Source organism: Heliangelus exortis, chromosome 13 (genome assembly GCF_036169615.1).
Source record: "Heliangelus exortis chromosome 13, bHelExo1.hap1, whole genome shotgun sequence".
Taxonomy (NCBI): Eukaryota; Metazoa; Chordata; class Aves; order Apodiformes; family Trochilidae; genus Heliangelus; species Heliangelus exortis.
In genome coordinates, this window is record NC_092434.1 from 1,315,611 (window position 1) to 1,334,750 (window position 19,140).

The window sequence follows — 19,140 nt, forward strand, 5'->3', positions numbered from 1 at the left end:
GGGGACCTTCAGCCCAGTGGCACTGGGACTCAGTGGGTGGGGAACTTCATCCCAATAGCACTGGGACCCAGTGGGTGGGGAACTTCATCCCAATAGCACTGGGACCGACTGGGTGGGGACCTTCATCCCATCAGCACTGGGACCCAGTGGGTGGGGAACTTCATCCCAATAACACTGGGACTGACTGGGTGAGGCCTTCATCCCAGTGGCACTGGGACCTGTTGGGTGGGGAACTTCATCCCAATAGCACTGGGACCCACTGGGTGGGGCCCTTCATCCCATCAGCACTGGGACCCACTGGGTGGGGTGGCAGTGGGGTTGGTTCTCCCACCATCCTGGTAAATCCTCCCCTCCAGCTGTGCCCAGTTACTAAATAATGAGCTGGGGCTGGAATATTGTTGGCACCTGGGAAAAGTGGGAGGAGAGCAGGGAGAAGGGGTGGGGGTCAGGTGCAGCTCCCCACCCCGAGCTCTGCCCCATGAACCTTCCCACCCATCCCCAAACCATGCTGAGGGGGGTGATGCCCCCCAGGGCGTGGGACGGGGACCCCCTCACCCTGCTGGAACCCCCCCACTCCCCTCCCTGCTGGGTCCCTGTCCCTGTGGCTGTCCCAGAAGGTCCCCCCTGGTCTGAGCCCAGCCCCCCCGTGTCCCCAGGTTATTATTATGACCTGGATGACTCCTGTGATGACAGTGACGAGGAGGAGGTGCGGGCTCACCTCCGCTGCGTGGCTGAGCAGCCCCCCCTGAAGCTGGACACGTCCTCTGAGGTACAGCTGGCACTGGGCTGTCCCCTCTGTCCCCTCCCCTGCGTCCCTGGGGAGCAGTTGGTGCTCAGGCACCAGCACCCGGGGCTGCAGAGGGACAGGGAGGGGGCTGGGGAGTGGGGATGGGGATGGAAAGGATGGGGATGGGGATTGGGGTGGAGGGGGGGATGGAGATGGGAATGGGAGTGGAGATGGGGGTGAGAAATGGGGATGGGAATGGAAGTAGGGGTGGGAATGGGGATGGAAAGGATGGGGATGGAGACTGGGGTGGAGATGGGAATGGGAGTGGAGATGGGGGTGAGAAATGGGGATGGGAATGGAAGTAGGGGTGGGAATGAGGGTGGAAAGGATGGGGATGGGCATTGGGGTGGAGATGGGAATGGGAGTGGAGATGAGGGTGAGAAATGGGGGTGAGAAATGGGGATGGGAATGGAAGTAGGGATGGGAATGGGGATTGGGGTGGAGGTGGGGATGAGAAATGGGGATGGGAATGGAAGTAGGGGTGGGAATGGGAATGGAAAGGATGGAGATGGGGATTGGGGTGGAGATGGGAATGGGAGTGGAGATGGATGAGAAAAGGGGGATGGGGATGGAAGTAGGGGTGGGAATGGTGATGGATTTGGAAATGGAGATAGAGATGGGAAGCAGGGATGGGAATGAAGATGAGGAGGGGAAATGATGGGAATGGGGATAGGGATGTGGATGAGGGTGGGAATGGAGATGGGAATGAGCATGAGGGTGGAGGAAAATGGGAATGGGATGGGGATAGGGATTGAGATGGGAATAGGAAAGGGGATGAGGGAGGGAACGGGAATGAGGGGATGAGGATGGAGATGAGAGTGGGAATGGGGACGGAGATGCGGATAGAGATGGGACTGAGGATGAGGATGGGGATGTGAATGGGATTAGGGATTGAGATGGGAATAGGAAGGAGGATGAGGGTGGGGATGGGGATGGAGATGGGAATGAGGATGAAGATGAGGGTGGGAATGGGGATGAGGATGAGGCTAGAGATGGGAATAAGGATGAGGATAGGGATGTGAATGGGATTAGGGGTTGAGATGAGAATAGGAAGGAGGATGAGGATAGAGATGGGAATGAGGATGAAGATGAGGGTGGGAAGGGGGACAGAGATGCAGATAGAGATGGGAATGAGGATGGGGACGAGGATGAGGATGGAGATGAGGGTGGGAATGGGGATGGGTGAGGATAGAGATGGGAATGAGGATGGGGATGTGAATGGGATTAGGGATTGAGATGGGAATAGGAGGGGGGATGAGGGTGGGAATGGGGACAGGGATGAGGATAGAGGTGGGAATGGGGATGAGGATGAGGCTGAAGATGAGGGTGGGAATGGGGATGGAGATAAGGATAGAGATGGGAATAAGGATGGGGATGGAGATGAAAGTGGGAATGGAGATGGAGATAAGGATAGAGATGGGAATAAGGATGAGGATGGAGATGAGGGTGGGAATGGGGATGGAGATAAGGATAGAGATGGGAATAAGGATGGGGATGGAGATGAGGGTGGGAATGGGGACAGAGGTGTGGATAGAGATGGGAATGAGGATGAGGGTGAGGATGGGGATGAGGATGGAAGCAGTGACTGGCTCGGGGGGGGTGACCCTGGTGTGCTCTCCCCCTGGGTGTCCCAGAAGCTGGAGTTCCTGCAGCTCTTCGGGCTGACCACGCAGCAGCAGAAGGAGGAGCTGCTGAGCCAGAAGCGGCGCAAGAGGCGGCGGATGCTGCGGGAGAGGAGCCCCTCACCCCCACCCCCCCAGAACAAACGCCGCACCCCCTCCCCACGCCTCCCCCTCTCCACCCGCTACAGCCCCGACGAGATGAACAACAGCCCCAACTTTGAGGAGAAAAAACGTTTCCTCACCATCTTCAACCTCACCCACATCAGCGCCGAGAAGAGGAAAGGTATCAGCCACGGGCCTGGGGGTCCTCCCTGCCCGGGGTTATGGGGGGAGGGGGAGCTGGGGGGGGTCCTGCCTGGGGTCCTGAGGTTGCTCTGCTGAGCAGAGGCTACACTAAAGCTCAGCTTCCCATGCTGCAGACAAGGAGAAGCTGGTGGAGATGCTCCAAGCCATGAAGCAGAAGCCCACGCCAGCTGCTGTGGTGGTGAAGAGCTCCCCACGGGACAGCCCCAGCGGCCCCACCACTGGTAAGGGCACCCCCCCCTTCCCTGGGGCTTCTTTGGGCCTTCCTTGGTGTTTCCTGAGTCCTTCCTTGCTCCTTCTCTGGTCTTTTCTTGGGCATTCCTTAGTTCTTTTCTTGGGCATTCCCTCATCTTTCTCTGGTGCTTCCCTAATGCATCCCTGGTCCTTTCCTGGTCTTTCCTTCATCCTTCTCTGGTGCTTCCTGGTGCATCCCTGGTCCTTTCTTGCTCCTTCTCTGGTGCTTTCCTGGTCCTTTTCTGGTCCTTCCCTCATCCTTCTCTGATGCTTCCCTGCTGCATCCCTGGTCCTTCCCTGGTTCTTTTCTTGGTCCTTCCCTGGTTCTTTTCTTGGTCCTTCCCTGGTTCTTTTCTTGGTCCTTCCTTCATCCTTCTCTGTTGCTTCCTTGCTGCATCCCTGGTGCTTTCTTGGCCTTTTCTTCACCCTTCCCTGGTTCTCTTCCTGATCCTTCCCTGCTCCCTTCTTGGTCCTTCCCTTCTGGGCTGCCCAGGAGCATCCCCTGCCTGGTGGGACACGGGGTGGGGCTGGGAGCATCCCCTGCCTGGTGGGATTGGGGGGGCACAGCTTTCCCTAAAGGGAGGGACACACAGAACCCCCCCCAATCCCATCCTCCTCCTCTTCCCAAAGAGCTTCCAGTGCCTCCTCTCCTGCTGGATCCAGATAAACCCCTGGGCATCGCCGTGTCCGTGCCAGAGCCCCAGAAGACAGCAGAGCTGGGCAGGTTGGAGCAGCTGAGAGCCCAGGAGCTCCCAAGGGTGAAGGAAGCAGGCAGCACCCCAGGGGAGAAACCCCGTCTGGGTGATGGGCACCCCGGGAAGAAGGCACTCAGCATCCTTGGCTACGTCAGGGGTCCCCTGCCCAGCAAGGACATCCCAGTGCCACTGTCCCACAGCATGAATGGGAAGAGCAAACCTTGGGAACCCTTCATTGCTGAGGAATTTGCCCATCAGTTCCACGAGTCCGTGCTGCAGTCCACCCAGAAGGCCTTGCAGAAGCATAAAGGTATCCAGGGGGGATTAGGGGGGGGATGCTTGGAGCTGGTTGGGAAGCACCAGGAGCTCCAGTATCAGCTGGGGTGCTGGGTGAGGATAATCTGGTGCCACCCTCCCGAAATTCCAGGGGCTCTGAGCCAGCTGGGCTGGTGGGAAGTGTCCCTCTCCATGGCAGGGGTTGGAACTGGGTGAGCTTTGTTTAAGGTCCCTTCCAAGCCATCCCATTCCACGATTAAGCAATTAAGACCCCTCTGAAAAACACAAAATCCCCCATTTCTCTCTTTTTCCTCATCCCTTTGGTGAAGGGAAAGCCAAACCCTACTGTTGGGTGCCATCCCCCTGCTCCTCACCACCAGGGACAACCCTGACATCCCTCCCTCCCACCCTGGATGCCCAGGGAAGAGGTGGTTATCCCATCCCTGGCAGTGCTGAAGCTCAGCTTGGATGGGATTTGGAGCATCCTGGGCTGGTGAGAGGTGTCCCTGCAGGGAACTGGGAATTGGGATGAGATGATCTTGAACGCTTGGAGCTGGTTGGGAAGCACCAGGAGCTCCAGCATCAGCTGGGGTGCTGGGTGAGGATAATCTGGTGCCACCCTCCCAAAATTCCAGGGGCTCTGAGCCAGCTGGGCTGGTGGGAAGTGTCCCTCTCCATGGCAGGGGTTGGAACTGGGTGAGCTTTGTTTAAGGTCCCTTCCAACCCATCCCATTCCATGATTCCATGAAATTCAGCCATGCCACCTCGGGAGGAAGACGCAGAGGGGCTGAGGAAAGATGCTCCATCCCCTCCAGATACCCTTGGGGGGGTGGAAAAAACCAATGGGAGGGGATCCTTCCCGATGGAGCCTTGAGGAGGGGAGGGGACACAGGGGACTCCGGGGGGTGACACTTTTGGTTGCCCCCAGGGGGGACGTCGGAGCAGAACCACAAACTCGATGCCTCCATCCACTACAACATCCCTGAGCTGCAGCCCCCCAGCCGCCTGCCTGCACCCCCCCCCCAGAATGGCACCAGCTCCGAGGGGCTGCTGCCCCCCCGGGGGATGCCCCCCCTGCCCCGGGACTCAGCCTCTGAGGAGGAGGAAGAGGAGGAGGAAGAGGAAGAGGGGGAAGAAGAAGAGGACTACCCCAGGCCCAAGTGGCAAGGAATCGAGGCAATTTTTGAAGCTTACCAGGAACATCTAGAAGGTAAGGGGGGGGGTGGGGTGGTAAAGCCTTGCTTTGTGCCTCAGTTTCCCCAAATGAAGGCACCCCAAGCCTTGATGTCTCTGTCTTTGCTTGGTGGGATGGGATGGGATGGAATTGAATGGGTTGTGATATGATGGGATGGGGTGGAATGGGATGGGGTGGAATGGGATGGGATGTGTCTCAGTTTTCCCAAATGAAAGCACCCCAAGCCTTGATGTCTCTGTCTTTGCTTGGTGGGATGGGATGGGATGGGATGGGATGGGATGGGATGGGATGGGATGGGATGGGGTGGGATGGGGTGGAAGGGGATGGGGTGGAGTGGGATGGGGTGGGATGTGCCTCAGTTTTCCCAAATGACAACACCCCAAGCCTTGATGTCTCTGTCTTTGCTTGGTGGGATGGGATAGGATAGGATGGGATGGGATGGGATAGGATGGAATGGGTTGGGATGGAATGGGATGTGCCTCAGTTTCTCCAAATGAGAGCACCCCAAGTCTAGATGCCTCCATCTTTGCTTGGTGGGTTGGGATGGGATGGGATGTGATGTGGTGACATGGGATGGGATGAGGAGCTGGTTGAGGTTCTCCAGCACCCCAGGAGCAGCACAATACCAACAGGCCCTGGTGAAAACTTGAGGGATGCACGAAAAATCCGTGGATTCCCAATTCCTCCCTCCATTCCTGGAGGTGCTGAAGCAGAACCCCAGGGCTGGCAGCCTCCGTGTGGTGCTTGGGCAGGGTCCTGGGGTGTTCATGGCCCTGGAGGAGCCATCTCTCACCTCCTCCTCCTCCTCTTTGGTCCTTGCAGAACAAAACCTGGAGCGCCAAGTGCTGCAGACCCAGTGCCGGCGGCTGGAAGCTCAGCACTACAGCCTGAGCCTGACAGCAGAGCAGCTTTCCCACAGCATGGCAGTGAGTGGGGACAGCCTTCTGCACCCCCATCACCCCCCATCACCTCCTTCTGCCCCCCATCACCTCCTTCTGCCCCCCCATCACCTCCTTCTGCCCCCCCATCACCTCCTTCTGCCCCCCATCACCTCCTTCTGCCCCCCATCACCTCCTTCTGCACCCCCATCACCCCCCATCACCTCCTTCTGCCCCCCCATCACCTCCTTCTGCCCCCCCATCACCTCCTTCTGCCCCCCATCACCTCCTTCTGCACCCCCATCACCTCCTTCTGCACCCCCATCACCTCCTTCTGCACCCCCATCACCCCCCATCACCTCCTTCTGCCCCCCATCACCTCCTTCTGCACCCCAGTACCTCCTTTTGCACCCCCACCACCTCTTTCTGCCCCCCATCACCCCCCATCACTACCTTCTGCCCCCCCATCACCTCCTTCTGCACCCCCATCACCCCCCATCACCTCCTTCTGCCCCCCCATCACCTTCTGCCCCCCAGCACCACCTTCTCCCCCCCATCACCTCCTTCTGCCTCCCCATCACTTCCTTCTGCCTCCCCATCACCTCATTCTGCACCCCCATCACCTCCTTCTGCCCCCCCATCACTTCCTTCTGCCCCCCCATCACTTCCTTCTGCCCCCCCATCACCTCCTTCTGCCCTCCCATCACCTTCTCCCCCCCATCACTTCCTTCTGCCCCCCATCACCTCCTTCTGCCCCCCATCACCTCCTTCTGCCCCCCATCACCTCCTTCTGCCCCCCATCACCTCCTTCTGCACCCCTATCACCTCCTTCTGCCCCCCAGCACCACCTTCTGCACCCCCATCACCCCCCATCACCTCCTTCTGCCCCCCATCACCTCCTTCTGCACCCCCATCACCCCCCATCACCTCCTTCTGCCCCCCATCACCTCCTTCTGCCCCCCCATCACCCCCCATCACCTCCTTCTGCCCCCCAGTACCTCCTTCTGCACCCCCATCACCCCAGCACCACCTTCTGCCCTCCGTCACCTCCTTCTGCCCCTCCAGCACCACCTTCTGCCCCCCCATCACCTCCTTCTGCCCCCCCATCACCTCCTTCTGCCCCCCCATCACCTCCTTCTGCCCCATCACCTCCTTCTGCCCCTCCAGCACCACCTTCTGCCCCCCCGTCACCTCCTTCTGCCCCCCCATCACCTCCTTCTGCCCCCCATCATCCCCTCATCATCCCCCCATCACCTCCCATCTCCCCCCATCACCTCCCATCTCCCCCCATCTCCCACCCCATCATCTCCTGGGAACCTTTATCAGGCACCCCTTGCCATAGGCCCCCCCACCCCATGATCTCCTGGGCACCCCATGATCTCCTGGGTGCTTTGACCTCCTGGAGAGGCACCCCTCATCCTGCAGTTACCCATCTCCTGTAACTCTGCCCAGTTTGGGAGTTCCCAGCCCAGTCAGGATGGGGCGAGTCCAGGGGATGGCACAGAGATGCTCCAAGGGATTGAATTCCCCTGGGAGGAGGCCAGGCTGAGGGAGCTGGGGTTGGTGAACCTGGAGAAGACTCCAGGAAAACCTTGGAGCAGCTTCCAGTGCTTGAAGGGGCTCCAGGAAAGCTGGGGAGGGACTGGGGACAGGGGTTTGGAGGGATGGGAAAAGGGGTGATGGCTTTAAACTGGAAGAGGAGAGATTGGAGTGAGAGATTTGGGAAGAAATTCTTGGGTGAGAGATTGAGAAGGAATTCTTTGGGATGAGGGTGCTGAGCCCCCATCCCAGGTTTCTCAAGGAAGCTGTGGCTGCCCCATCCCTGTTGGAATCCAGGTGGGATGGGGCTGGGAGAGCTGGGGGTGTTCAGCCTGGAGAAGAGAAGGTTCCAGGGAAACCTTGGAGCAGCTTCCAGTGCCTGAAGCTCCAGGAAAAGTGGGGAGGGACTTTGGACAAGGGACTGGAGGGATGGGATGAGGGGGAATGGATTTAAACTGGAAGAGGGGAGATTGAGAAGGAATTCTTTGGGATGAGGGTGCTGAGCCCCCATCCCAGGTTTCCCAGGGAAGCTGTGGCTGCCCCATCCCTGTTGGAATCCAGGCGGGATGGGGCTGGGAGAGCTGGGGGTGTTCAGTCTGGAAAAGAGAAGGTTCCAGGGAAACCTTGGAGCAGCTTCCAGTGCCTGAAGGGATCCAGGAAAAGTGGGGAGGGACTTTTGGAGGGATGGGATGAAGGAATGGATTTAAACTGGGAGAGGGGAGATTGGGAAGGAATCCTTTGGGATGAGGGTGCTGAGCCCCTATCCCAGGTTTCTCAAGGAAGCTGTGGCTGCCCCATCCCTGTTGGAATCCAGGTGGGATGGGGCTGGGAGAGTTGGGGGTGTTCAGTCTGGAGAAGAGAAGGTTCCAGGGAGACCTTGGAGCAGCTTCCAGTGCCTGAAGGGCTCCAGGAAAAGTGGGGAGGGACTTTTGGAGGGATGGGATGAAGGAATGGATTTAAACTGGAAGAGGGGAAATTGAGATATTAGGAAGGAATTCTTTGGGATGAGGGTGCTGAGCCCCTATCCCAGGTTTCCCAAGGAAGCTGTGGCTGCCCCATCCCTGTTGGAATCCAGGTGGGATGGGGCTGGGAGAGCTGGGGGTGTTCAGCCTGGAAAAGAGAAGGTTCCAGGGAAACCTTGGAGCAGCTTCCAGTGCCTGAAGGGATCCAGGAAAAGTGGGGAGGGACTTTTGGAGGGATGGGATGAAGGAATGGATTTAAACTGGGAGAGGGGAGATTGGGAAGGAATTCTTTGGGATGAGGGTGCTGAGCCCCTATCCCAGGTTTCCCAGGGAAGCTGTGGCTGCCCCATCCCTGTTGGAATCCAGGTGGGATGGAGCTGGGAGAGTTGGGGGTGTTCAGCCTGGAAAAGAGAAGGTTCCAGGGAAACCTTGGAGCAGCTTCCAGTGCTTGAAGGGGCTCCAGGAAAAGGGATTTTGGAGGGATGGGATGAAGGAATGGATTTAAACTGGAAGAGGGGAGATTGAGGTATTAAGAGGGAATTCTTTGGGATGAGGGTGCTGAGCCCCTATCCCAGGCTTCCCAGGGAAGCTGTGGCTGCCCCATCCCTGTTGGAATCCAGGTGGGATGGAGCTGGGAGATGTCCCTGAGCTCCAAGCTCCCTTCCCACCTAAACCCCTTCCAGCATTCTCTCAGGCTCCGAGCTTCCTCCTGGCCCTGATTTGGGGTCTTTTCCTTTTTTTCCTGGCAGGAGCTGAGGAGCCAGAAGCAGAAGATGGTGTCGGAACGGGAGAGGCTGCAGGCAGAGCTGGATCACCTGAGGAAGTGCCTTGCCCTGCCTGCCCTCCAGTGGTCCAGGGGGTATTTCAAGGGGTATCCCAGGTGACCCTCCTTGGGCCAGGCCCACCACAATAGTCTAGAAATAATAATAATAATAATTAATAATAATATCTATTTTATTACCTTGAATATTTAATATTTTTCACACTTCGGGAAGGTTTGAAGCTAAAAAAAAAAAAAAAAAAAAAGAATAAAAAAAAAAAGAACATTAAAAAAAGAAAATTAAAAAAAAACAAAACAAAACCACGCGAGAAGAAGATGGAAAAAGTGATGATAATAATTAAAAAAAAAAAAAAGATTGAAAAAAAAAATTTAAAAATGAAAAAAAAAAAATAAATCAATGGAGAATGTGCCATGCATGAAGCAAAGGAACACGGGGACCCCCCCCTCCCCCCTTCTTTTTGTCCCCGTCCCTGTGCCCTGCAAGCACCCCCTGGGGCTCAGCTCCACCCACCCACGCTCCAGTTTTCTTCTTTTTTTTGGTTTTTCCTTCAAAAATTTGACAATTCAAGACTCCACCCACAACACTAAAGCTGGAGGAGGAGCCCTTGGGGGGGGTCTGGGTGGCAGCAGCCACCGTGTGTCCCCCCCTCCCCTCTTTGTCCCCACCCTGGGGCTTTCCACTGGAGCTGCACTTGGCTAGAAAAACAATAAAAAACAAGAAAAAAAATAAAATGAAGTGGTTGGAAGGTACCTTTTTTGTTCCTGTTTGGAGGGGAAAAGGGGGCACAGCCAGGCAGCAGCCACCCTGGTTTCAATGTTAAAATCCTCCCCCCCTCCCCCCCCCCCAAAAAAAAAAACAAACCCCAAAAGGTGCTTCAGCCTTGTACTGTGTATATATATTAAAAGAAAAAGAAGTTTTGTATGTTTTTATTGCTTTAATTATTGTTATAAAAAGCTTGCCTTGGTTTTTTTTTTTAACCTGTTTCTGCTTTATTTATTTTGCTTTTGGTTTTTTTCCTTCCCCTTCTCGTTTGATTTTCTTTTTATTTTAGAAAATGAACAAACAAACAAAAAAAAAAAAAAAAAAATCCCCTTTTAGTGCTTGCACCCCAGGGCAGACAAGAGATGGAAGTGTTTGAAAAATATTGAAAAACCAAGAAAAAAAAAATATAAATCCCTTTTCTAGGTGCCCCTGGGGATCCCAGAGCCCTTCCCTCCCTCCTCTCCCACCTGGTTTTATTTGATTTGTGGTGTTTGCCATTTCCTTTGGGTTTCTGGGACTTTTTTTCTGGGGCAGCTGTGGGTGGTGACACTGGGAGGGTGACACTGGGTGGGGGGGATGACACTGGGTGGGTGACATTGGGTGTGAAACCAAAACCATTGCACCCAGAGAGGGGGTTGGGGGTGGCACTGGGGTGTCCTTATCCCCCCCAGAAAAAAAAAACACAAAAAAAACCCCAAAAAACAAAAAAAAAAACCCAAAAAACCCCCCCCAAAAAAAAAATCCACCAAAAAAACCCGCTGGAGACCAATCAGAGCAGTGCTGAGGGGGTTGGTGGCACCATGGGGACAAACTGGGACAAGCTCTGGGTGCCAGGGTGAAGTTCGGGTCCAGATGGGGAGGTTTTCAGCCACTTTAATCCTCAGTTCTATGGGGAGCCTCTTTTTTCTAAAAAAAATACATATATATATATATTTAATACATATATATATGCAAAATTACTTGTATCTATATAAAAATTATTTATATTTATATAAAAATATATCTATAGAAAAATTATTTTTATATATAAATATATATCTTATATATATTATATAAATATATTTATATACAGATATATAAATATATATATATAAATTATTTATTAATTAATTTGTTTTTTCCCACAACACACACTCAGGGATAGGGGAAGAGGTGACTTTCTGCTTGAAATTCCCTCCCAGCAAACCCTCAACCCCCCTCTTTATCCCCCTTTTCCTCTCCCATTGGCTTCCCCAGAAATAAAACCAAAAAGCAGTGCAAGCTTAAAAAGCAAAAACGCCCTGGTGACAGAAATTCATTTAATTTTGGTGTTTTTTTCCCCTTTTTCTACTCCCCAATCACCTCCCCAGCCTCTGGCCTGCCTGCTGCCAGCTCTGGGCTTCACCATCAATTTTTAACAGAGCCAAACATCTCCTCCTTCCCTTCCTGGCAGCCAGGGATGGAATAAAAATAAAAAAAAAAATGAAAATAATCAGCAATTTATCCCTCACCGCCCTGCAGGGCTGAGGCTGCAGCCTGGCTCCTGGCAGCTCCTCTGCTGAGGCTTCCCCCTGCCTGAGCAGCCCAGAATTTGGGGTTTTTTGATATTTTCAGAATTATTTCCCCCTTTTCTAGGGCCAGGACAAGGGACTGAGTCTCTACCTGGGTGTAAAATTGCTGCAGGGGCTGATCCTGGGAGGGCTGAAAGGCAAGAAAGAAAGAAAACACACTAAAAAAAAATAAATAAACCCCACAAAATGATGGAAAAACCCCAACTAAACATGTTCTGGGTGCTGGACTTAATTGTAATATATTCTTTGGAGTAATTAGGGATTTATTACTATATTCCTGTGACTTCTAAAAATAACACACACCCCCCAAATTAAGAAGAATGCTCACAGTAATAAGAAAAACTTCCATTAGGATTTTTTTTTTTTTTTCCCCATCTCCCCTTGGCCCAGCCCCAGGGGGGAGGCAGCCAGGGCCCAGATGGCAAGCAGGAGCTGGGCAAGTGCTGGCCCAGCTGCTTGGGCTCCTCACCCTTGGGGGCAAACTGGTTTTTTTTTTTTTTAATTATTTTTCTTTTATTCCCTCTTTTTCCCTGTAATAATTCCAGCTGCCACCCACCAGGATCCTGCCCCTGCTTGTCCTGGAGGTTTTTCCAAGAATTGTTGAACCCTTCTGCACTCAAGTGTTGAACCCAAGTAACTCCTTTATTATTTCTTTTTGGATTTTTTTTTTAAAATAGCCCCAAATTAAAAGGCAGATGATGCATATCACAAGACAAGGACTTGGAAAAAAGGGAAAAGCCATTTCCTTTTGTCCTTTTCCAAGGAGCAGCCAGATGGATCTGCTTCCCAGCAGAGCAGCAACACACTGCTGCCTCCTCAGCTTCTTTTTTTTCCCAAAACTCCCCAGAATAATAATAAAATAAAAAAAAATTAACAAAGAAACCCCAAATCCAACCCCAAATCCTTTTTTTTTTTTAAAAAAAACCACCTAAAAATTTATTACTTCCAAGGCTGCTGCCCTCAGAAGCAAACTCAGGGGCAGCAGCAGCAGGGTGAGAACCCACCCCCCACCCACCCCCTGCACCCTGCAGAGCTCTGGACCCCAGGGAGAAGCCCTGGATCCCACCCCTGGATCCCTCCCCTGGATCCCTCCCCTGGATCCCACCCCTGGATCCCTCCCCTGGATCCCTCCCCTGGATCCCACCCCTGGATCTCATCCCTGGATCCCTCCCCTGGATCCCACCCCTGGATCTCATCCCTGGATCTCATCCCTGGATCCCACCCCTGGATCTCATCCCTGGATCCCTCCCCTGGATCCCACCCCTGGATCTCATCCCTGGATCCCACCCCTGGATCCCTCCCCTGGATCCCACCCCTGGATCTCATCCCTGGATCCCTCCCCTGGATCCCTCCCCTGGATCTCATCCCTGGATCCCACCCCTGGATCTCATCCCTGGATCCCTCCCCTGGATCCCACCCCTGGATCTCATCCCTGGATCCCATCCCTGGATCCCTCCCCTGGATCCCACCCCTGGATCCCACCCCTGGATCTCATCCCTGGATCCCACCCCTGGATCTCATCCCTGGATCCCTCCCCTGGATCCCACCCCTGGATCTCATCCCTGGATCCCTCCCCTGGATCCCACCCCTGGATCCACCCCTGGATCTCATCCCTGGATCCCACCCCTGGATCTCATCCCTGGATCCCACCCCTGGATCCACCCCTGGAGCATCACCAGGAAGGGACATCCCAGTGCCAGCAGCATTTCCTTCAGGAGAAGCCTGGAGGGAGGGGGTGTTTGACCCCGTGGAGGTCTCCAGGGGTGAGGAGTGGAGCCTGGTCCTTTCCCTTGCCTTTTCCCCCCCAGGAACTCTCCAATTTCTCCAGGAAAATCCTCCTCAGAACTCCTGGGAGTGGGAGCTCTGCCCAGGCTGGAGGTTGGTACGGAGTTTGTACATCTGGTCCAGGGCTTGGGTGAGGAAAGTCCCCGTTGTGTTGATCTCCATCAGGGTTAAGTTATCCAACTGGGAGAGAAAAAAAACCCAGTCCCTGAGGGAAAGCAAACAGCTCTGCTGGGGAGAAGCTCGTGGCACAGGGAAAAGCTCTGCAGCCCACACTTTGCCTTCCCTGACACCCCCAGGGACCCACCCAGGGGCAAGGACACCAGGGAACACCTCCAGGGAGTCAGAACACCAGGGAACACCTCCAGGGACAAGGAGAACACCAGGGGACACCTCCAGGGACCAACCCAGGGGCAACAAGCTTCCAGAAAAGCCCAGGAGCCAGGAGGACACCAGGGGACACCTCCAGGGACCAACCCAGGAGCAAGGACACCAGGTGACACCTCCAGGGCCAAGGAGAACACCAGGTGACACCTCCAGGGACGAGGGAAACACCAGGTGACACCTCCAGGGAGCAACCCAGGGGCAAGGAGCTTCCAGAAAAGCCCAGGAGCCAGGAGAACACCAGGTGACACCTCCAGGGACCAACCCAGGAGCAAGGACAATGCCAGGTGACACCTCTAGGGACCAAATCAGTTGCCAGAGGAGCCCAGGAGCAAAATGAACACCAGGAAACACCTCCAGGGACCAACCCAGGAGCAAGGACACCAGGTGACACCTCCAGGGACAAGGAAAACACCAGGTGACATCTCCAGGGACAAGGAGAACACCAGGTGACACCTCCAGGGACCAAACAAGCTGCTAGAAAAGCCCAGGAGCAAGGACAATGCCAGGTGACACCTCCAGGGACCAAATCAGTTGCCAGGGGAGCCCAGGAGCAAAATGAACACCAGGAGACACCTCCAGGGAGCAACCCAGGGGCAAGGAGCTTCCAGAAAAGCCCAGGAGCCAGGAGAACACCAGGAAACACCTCTAGGGACGAGGAGAACAGCAGGGGACACCTCCAGGGACAAGGAGAACACCAGGGGACACCTCCAGGGCCAAGGAGAACACCAGGAGACACCTCCAGGGAGCCAGAACACCAGGGGACACCTCCAGGGCCAAGGAGAACACCAGGGGACACCTCCAGGGACAAGGAGAACACCAGGGGACACCTCCAGGGAGCAAGGAGAACACTAGGGGACACCTCCAGGGAGCAACCCAGGAGCCAGGAGAACACCAGGTGACACCTCCAGGGAGCTGCAGGAAGTTCAGCCCAGGGCTGGAACTCCCACTTCGCATCCCAGGCTGAAAAAAAAAACAACCCAAAAACCCAACCCAAAAAAACCCCACAAACCCACCCCAAAGCAAGGCAGGGCCCAACCCACATCTCCCATCTTCCACCCCGGGGGAAAATCCCCTCCCCAGACCTTGGCGTGTGCCTCCTGCTGCCGCACGAAGCTGTCTGCAGAGAGGCGCAGCTTGGCCACCCGCGTGTCCCACGTCTCCTTCACCAGCGTCCGGATCTCATCAGCCTTGGGAATGTTGTCTGAGGCACTGCAGGGACGGGAGAGTGGATCGGAACCAGTGCTGAGTGGATCAGAACCAGCACTGAGTGGATCGGAACCAGCACTGAGTGGATTGGAAGAGCACTGAGTGGATCAGAACCAGCACTGAGTGGATCAGAACCAGCACTGAGTGGATCAGAACCAGCACTGAGCAGGGGGGGATGCTGGCAGCTTTTCCCCAGGCAGTCAAGAGAAATAAAACTCTGTACAAAAACCTGGAACTTGGTATTAAAATCCAGCCTGGGGCTTCTGCTGATGAGATTTTTATATATATATATATATTTATATATATTTATATATAACATACATATGTGTATATATATTATGATATATTATATAATAATATAATATGTATAACATAATATGTTATTATATATTATATTATATAATCTACTATATATTATATACCATATATTAAAAATATAATAAATTAAATAATAAAAATTAAAATAAATTATTAAAATAAATTAAAATAAATTAAAATAAATTAAAATTAAAAATAATAAAAATATATATGTGTGTGTATATAATATATAATCATATACATAATTATATTAAAATTAAAATTTAAAAAACACGCGAGAAGATGAAAAAGTGATAATAATAATTAAAAAAAAAGTTTAAAATTTAAAAAAAAAATAATCAATGGAGAATGTGCCATGCATGTGCATTTGCATGTGCCATATATAATATATATATTATATATTTTATATATTTTATATATATTATATATTTTATATATATTTTATATATTTTATATATATTTTATATATTTTATATATATTTTATATATTTATTTTATATATATTAATAATATATTTATATTATATATTTTATATATATTTTATATATTTTATATATTATATATATATTATATGTTATATATATATATACACACATATATATATTTATTATTTTTCATTTTGGGGGGTACTTTATTGACCCGTTTTTCACTCCAATCTTTCTGCTCTCTGCTGGCCCAGCAGAACCTCTGCCTTTTGGGTTTCCCTTCCCCTCCAGGCTGGGTTTTTTTCCCTGCTGTCAGTGGGGGATCTGCCTGGATTTAGTGGAGAAATTAAATAAAAGAGGAATTGCAGGGCAAGGGGAAGTGGATTTAAACTGGAGGAGAAGAGGTTTAGGCTGGATCTGAGAATCATGGAATTTTCAGGGTTGGGAGGGACCTTTAGGATTCTGTGGCTCCAACCCAACACTTCCCACTAGATCAGGTTGCCCAGAGCCCTGTCCTGGAAGCCTTCAGAACTCCCAGGGATAAGTTTAGGTAAGGTTAGAAAGTTCTTTATCCATTATTTATTAATTATTAGGGAAGGACCAGATCAGAAAGCTCTTTATTTATTATTCCTTCATTATTAGGAAGCTCAGAAAGCTCTTTAGCAGGAGGGTGGTGAGGCCCTGGCACAGGATGCCCAAAGAAGTGGTGGCTGGAGGGGTTCGAGGCCAGGTTGGATGAGGCTTTGAGCAGCTTTTGGTTGAGCTGAGGAGGTGTCCCTGCCCGGGGCATCTTGGAGGAGATGGAATCTCCAAGGTCCCTCCCAACCCCAGCCATTCCATGATTCTGATTCTGCTCCCAGGGCCAAAGCAGAGGCAGGAAAAAAAAACCCCAAAACTCCTTGACTCAAAAAGGTCCTTGGGTCCTGTTTCTTTTTTTTATTTTATTCCCACTTACTAGTTTAAGAGCAGCTTTGTGAGCTCCATGTAATAGGGGCTGGGCATGGGGGTGAAGGTGGCTTCTTTCCTCTCCTGGTCTCGGATTTCCTCCAGTTTTTCTGAAAAAAAAAAAAAAAACCAAAAAATCCCAAACCCAACCCAGAATGGTTCCCAGATCCTGGCAGACCATCCGTGCTCCCAGGATGTTTTGATACCTGGGGGTGCTTCTCCAGGACTGACTCTACATCCAGGCTGGAAGCAACGTGTGGACCAAATAAAAATAAATAAAATGTTAAAAATAAATCAAAACCTTTGAGCAGAGGGTGGGGACGGGGCCATCAGCCAGGAGGTTGCTCCCTAAACCTCTCAGGAGTTTCCTCACCCACAAAGCAATAAAATCTGGGACTCAAAAAATTGAGGACTGGGCTGGATGAAGCAGAGGTTTGGTGCAGACCTCCCCCTCCTCACAGCTCTGTTCCTGTCCCCTTTTTGTCCCCAGTTTCCCCTCAGGGGACAAAGAGGGGGGGGTGGCAGCATCCTCAGTTTTCAGCCCCCCTCCCCAGGGCTTCCAGGGAAAAGATTTCATGGACACAGAGGGATGGATGCTCTGGGAGCTCTCCCTCCTCACCCAGTGCCACCTGAGGTCCCCAGAGCCCCTTTTGGTGACAAAACCTTCAATTTAATCCTTTTTTTTTTTCCTCCTCCCCAGAGGGACACAACCTCAGAACTCGACTGAACGGGGCAGATCCATTTTCCTGTCGATGTAAAGGGTTGGGATGTTAAATCCAGGCAAAAAAAAAACAAAAAAAAAAAAAACCCAAAAAAACCCTTTTTATTCTGTTTTCCACTGCTCCTCCCAAGGCTGGGGTCAGGTCCTTACCCACATCCATCCATTCCGGAGGGATCAGCCGACACTTCTGCCTCTGCTTCAGGCTGATGGCCAACCAGAGGGGCACCTCCACGGGCAAACCGGGATTGAAAGGACCCAAATCCCCCTGGATCGGACAGGAAAGCAGAGGATGAAAGCTCAGACACCACAGGACCCATCCGGATGGAAATTCCCGGGGGATTTTTGGGGAATTTTGAGGTTTTTTTCCTCCTGCTTCCTCCATCTCCTCCTCTCCCTTCAGCACTCACAACAAAACTTTTCCAGCACCTTTTTTAGTCCAAAGAATTTCACTGAAACTGACACCAAAAATGACCCCGGCAACGTGGCACCCCTGGGCCGGGTCCCCGAACCCTCCCAGACCCCTGTCCCTGAATCCCGTCCCCAAACCTCGCAGCCCCTGTCCCCGAACCCCCCGAGAACCGCTTCCCGAACCCCCCCGGTCCGTGTCCCTGAACCATCCTGGACAGTGTCCCCAAATCCGGTCCCCAAACCCCGCATCCCCTATCCCGAACCCCCGCCGGTCCGTGTCCCCGAACCCCCGCCGGTCCGTGTCCCCGAACCCCCCAGCCCCTGTCCCCGAACCCCCGCCGGTCCGTGTCCCCGAACCCCCCAGCCCCTGTCCCCGAACCCTCACGGACCGTGTCCCCGAACCCCCCCCCCCGAGCCCCTGTCCCCGAACCCTCACGGACCGTGTCCCCGAACCCCCCCCCGGAGCCCCCTGTCCCCGAACCCTCCTGAGCCATGCCACCGAACCCCCCCCCCTCGGGCCCCTGTCCCCGAACCCTCACGGACCGTGTCCCCGGTCCGTGTCCCCGAACCATCCAAGACCGCGTCCCCGAACCCCCCAGCCCCTATGGCCGAACCCCCCGAGCCCCTGTCCCCGAACCCCCGCCCGGGCAGTGTCCCCAAATCCGGTCCCCAAACCCCTGTCCCCAAACCCCCCCTGATCCGTGTCCCCGAACCCTCCTGAGCCATGCCACCGAACACCCCCCCTCGGGCCCCTGTCCCGAACCCTCAAGGACCGTGTCCCCGGTCCGTGTCCCCGAACCATCCCAGACCGCGTCCCCGAACCCCCCGGGCCCCGGTCCCCGAACCCCCGCCCGGGCAGTGTCCCCGAACCCGCACCCCAAGCCCCTGTCCCCAAACCCCCCCTGATCCGTGTCCCCGAACCATCCCGAGCCGTGTCCCCAAACCCCTCCCGTGTGCCCGAATCCTCCCGGTCCGCGTCCCCGAACGCCCCTGGCCGTGTCCTCGAACCCCCCTGAGCCGTGTTCCCGAACCCCCCAAGTCCCTGTACCCGAACCCCCTGGTCCGTGTCCCCGAACCCCCCGGGCCGTGTCCCCGAACCCCCCACAGACCCCGATGAGGTGGATGCGGTCGAGGCTGAAGTTGGGCACGATCGTCACCAGCTCCTTCTCGGCCAGGAACTCCGCCTCTGCCGGCTCCATGGCACCGAACCGGCACCGGGACCCCACCGGCACCGGAACCGAGCCCCCCCTCTCCTATTGGCTGAGCGGCGGAGAGACCCCGCCCACTTCCCGCCCCCCGAGAGCCGTTTTGGCGCCCTCCGGTTGGGGGCGGGGCCTGCGGCGGCTCGGAGCACGCTGATTGG

At 53.9% G+C, this 19,140-nt stretch overlaps 2 protein-coding genes across 5 annotated transcripts in view; one reads left to right on the forward strand and one right to left on the reverse strand.

Annotated features, from left to right (window-relative positions):
• Window positions 1-10,109, forward strand: part of GSE1 (Gse1 coiled-coil protein) — a 115,422-nt gene extending 105,313 nt beyond the window's left edge. For 2 of the 4 annotated variants that reach the window (XM_071756581.1, XM_071756579.1), the window contains 7 exons: window positions 657-769; window positions 2,422-2,692; window positions 2,814-2,936; window positions 3,577-3,951; window positions 4,846-5,127; window positions 5,935-6,038; window positions 9,241-10,109. In XM_071756581.1, the coding sequence (XP_071612682.1) occupies window positions 657-769; window positions 2,422-2,692; window positions 2,814-2,936; window positions 3,577-3,951; window positions 4,846-5,127; window positions 5,935-6,038; window positions 9,241-9,375 (1,403 nt within the window). In that variant the 3' untranslated portion in view covers window positions 9,376-10,109. The remainder of the gene's footprint in view (window positions 1-656; window positions 770-2,421; window positions 2,693-2,813; window positions 2,937-3,576; window positions 3,952-4,845; window positions 5,128-5,934; window positions 6,039-9,240) is intronic. The other 2 variants (XM_071756580.1, XM_071756582.1) reach the window with 1 other exon arrangement.
• A 2,945-nt stretch (window positions 10,110-13,054) lies between these two features.
• Window positions 13,055-19,032, reverse strand: GINS2 (GINS complex subunit 2). The gene is made up of 5 exons (XM_071756594.1): window positions 18,887-19,032; window positions 17,520-17,634; window positions 16,659-16,758; window positions 14,837-14,963; window positions 13,055-13,550 (listed from the first exon to the last, which is right to left on the reverse strand). The coding sequence occupies exons 1-5, from the start codon at window positions 18,974-18,976 to the stop codon at window positions 13,425-13,427; spliced, it is 558 nt and encodes a 185-aa protein (XP_071612695.1). The 5' UTR covers window positions 18,977-19,032; the 3' UTR covers window positions 13,055-13,424.
• Window positions 19,033-19,140: the final 108 nt, after the last annotated feature.

Coding starts and splice junctions, on each gene's coding strand:
- GINS2 (XM_071756594.1), bottom strand. CDS start 18,976: ATGGAGCCGGCAGAGGCGGAGTTCCTGGCCGAGAAGGAGCTGGTGACG. Junction 17,635..18,886: donor ACCGCATCCACCTCATCGGG/GTCTGTGGGGGG, acceptor TGTCCGATCCAG/GGGGATTTGGGTCCTTTCAA. Junction 13,551..14,836: donor AGCAGGAGGCACACGCCAAG/GTCTGGGGAGGG, acceptor TTTCTCTCCCAG/TTGGATAACTTAACCCTGAT.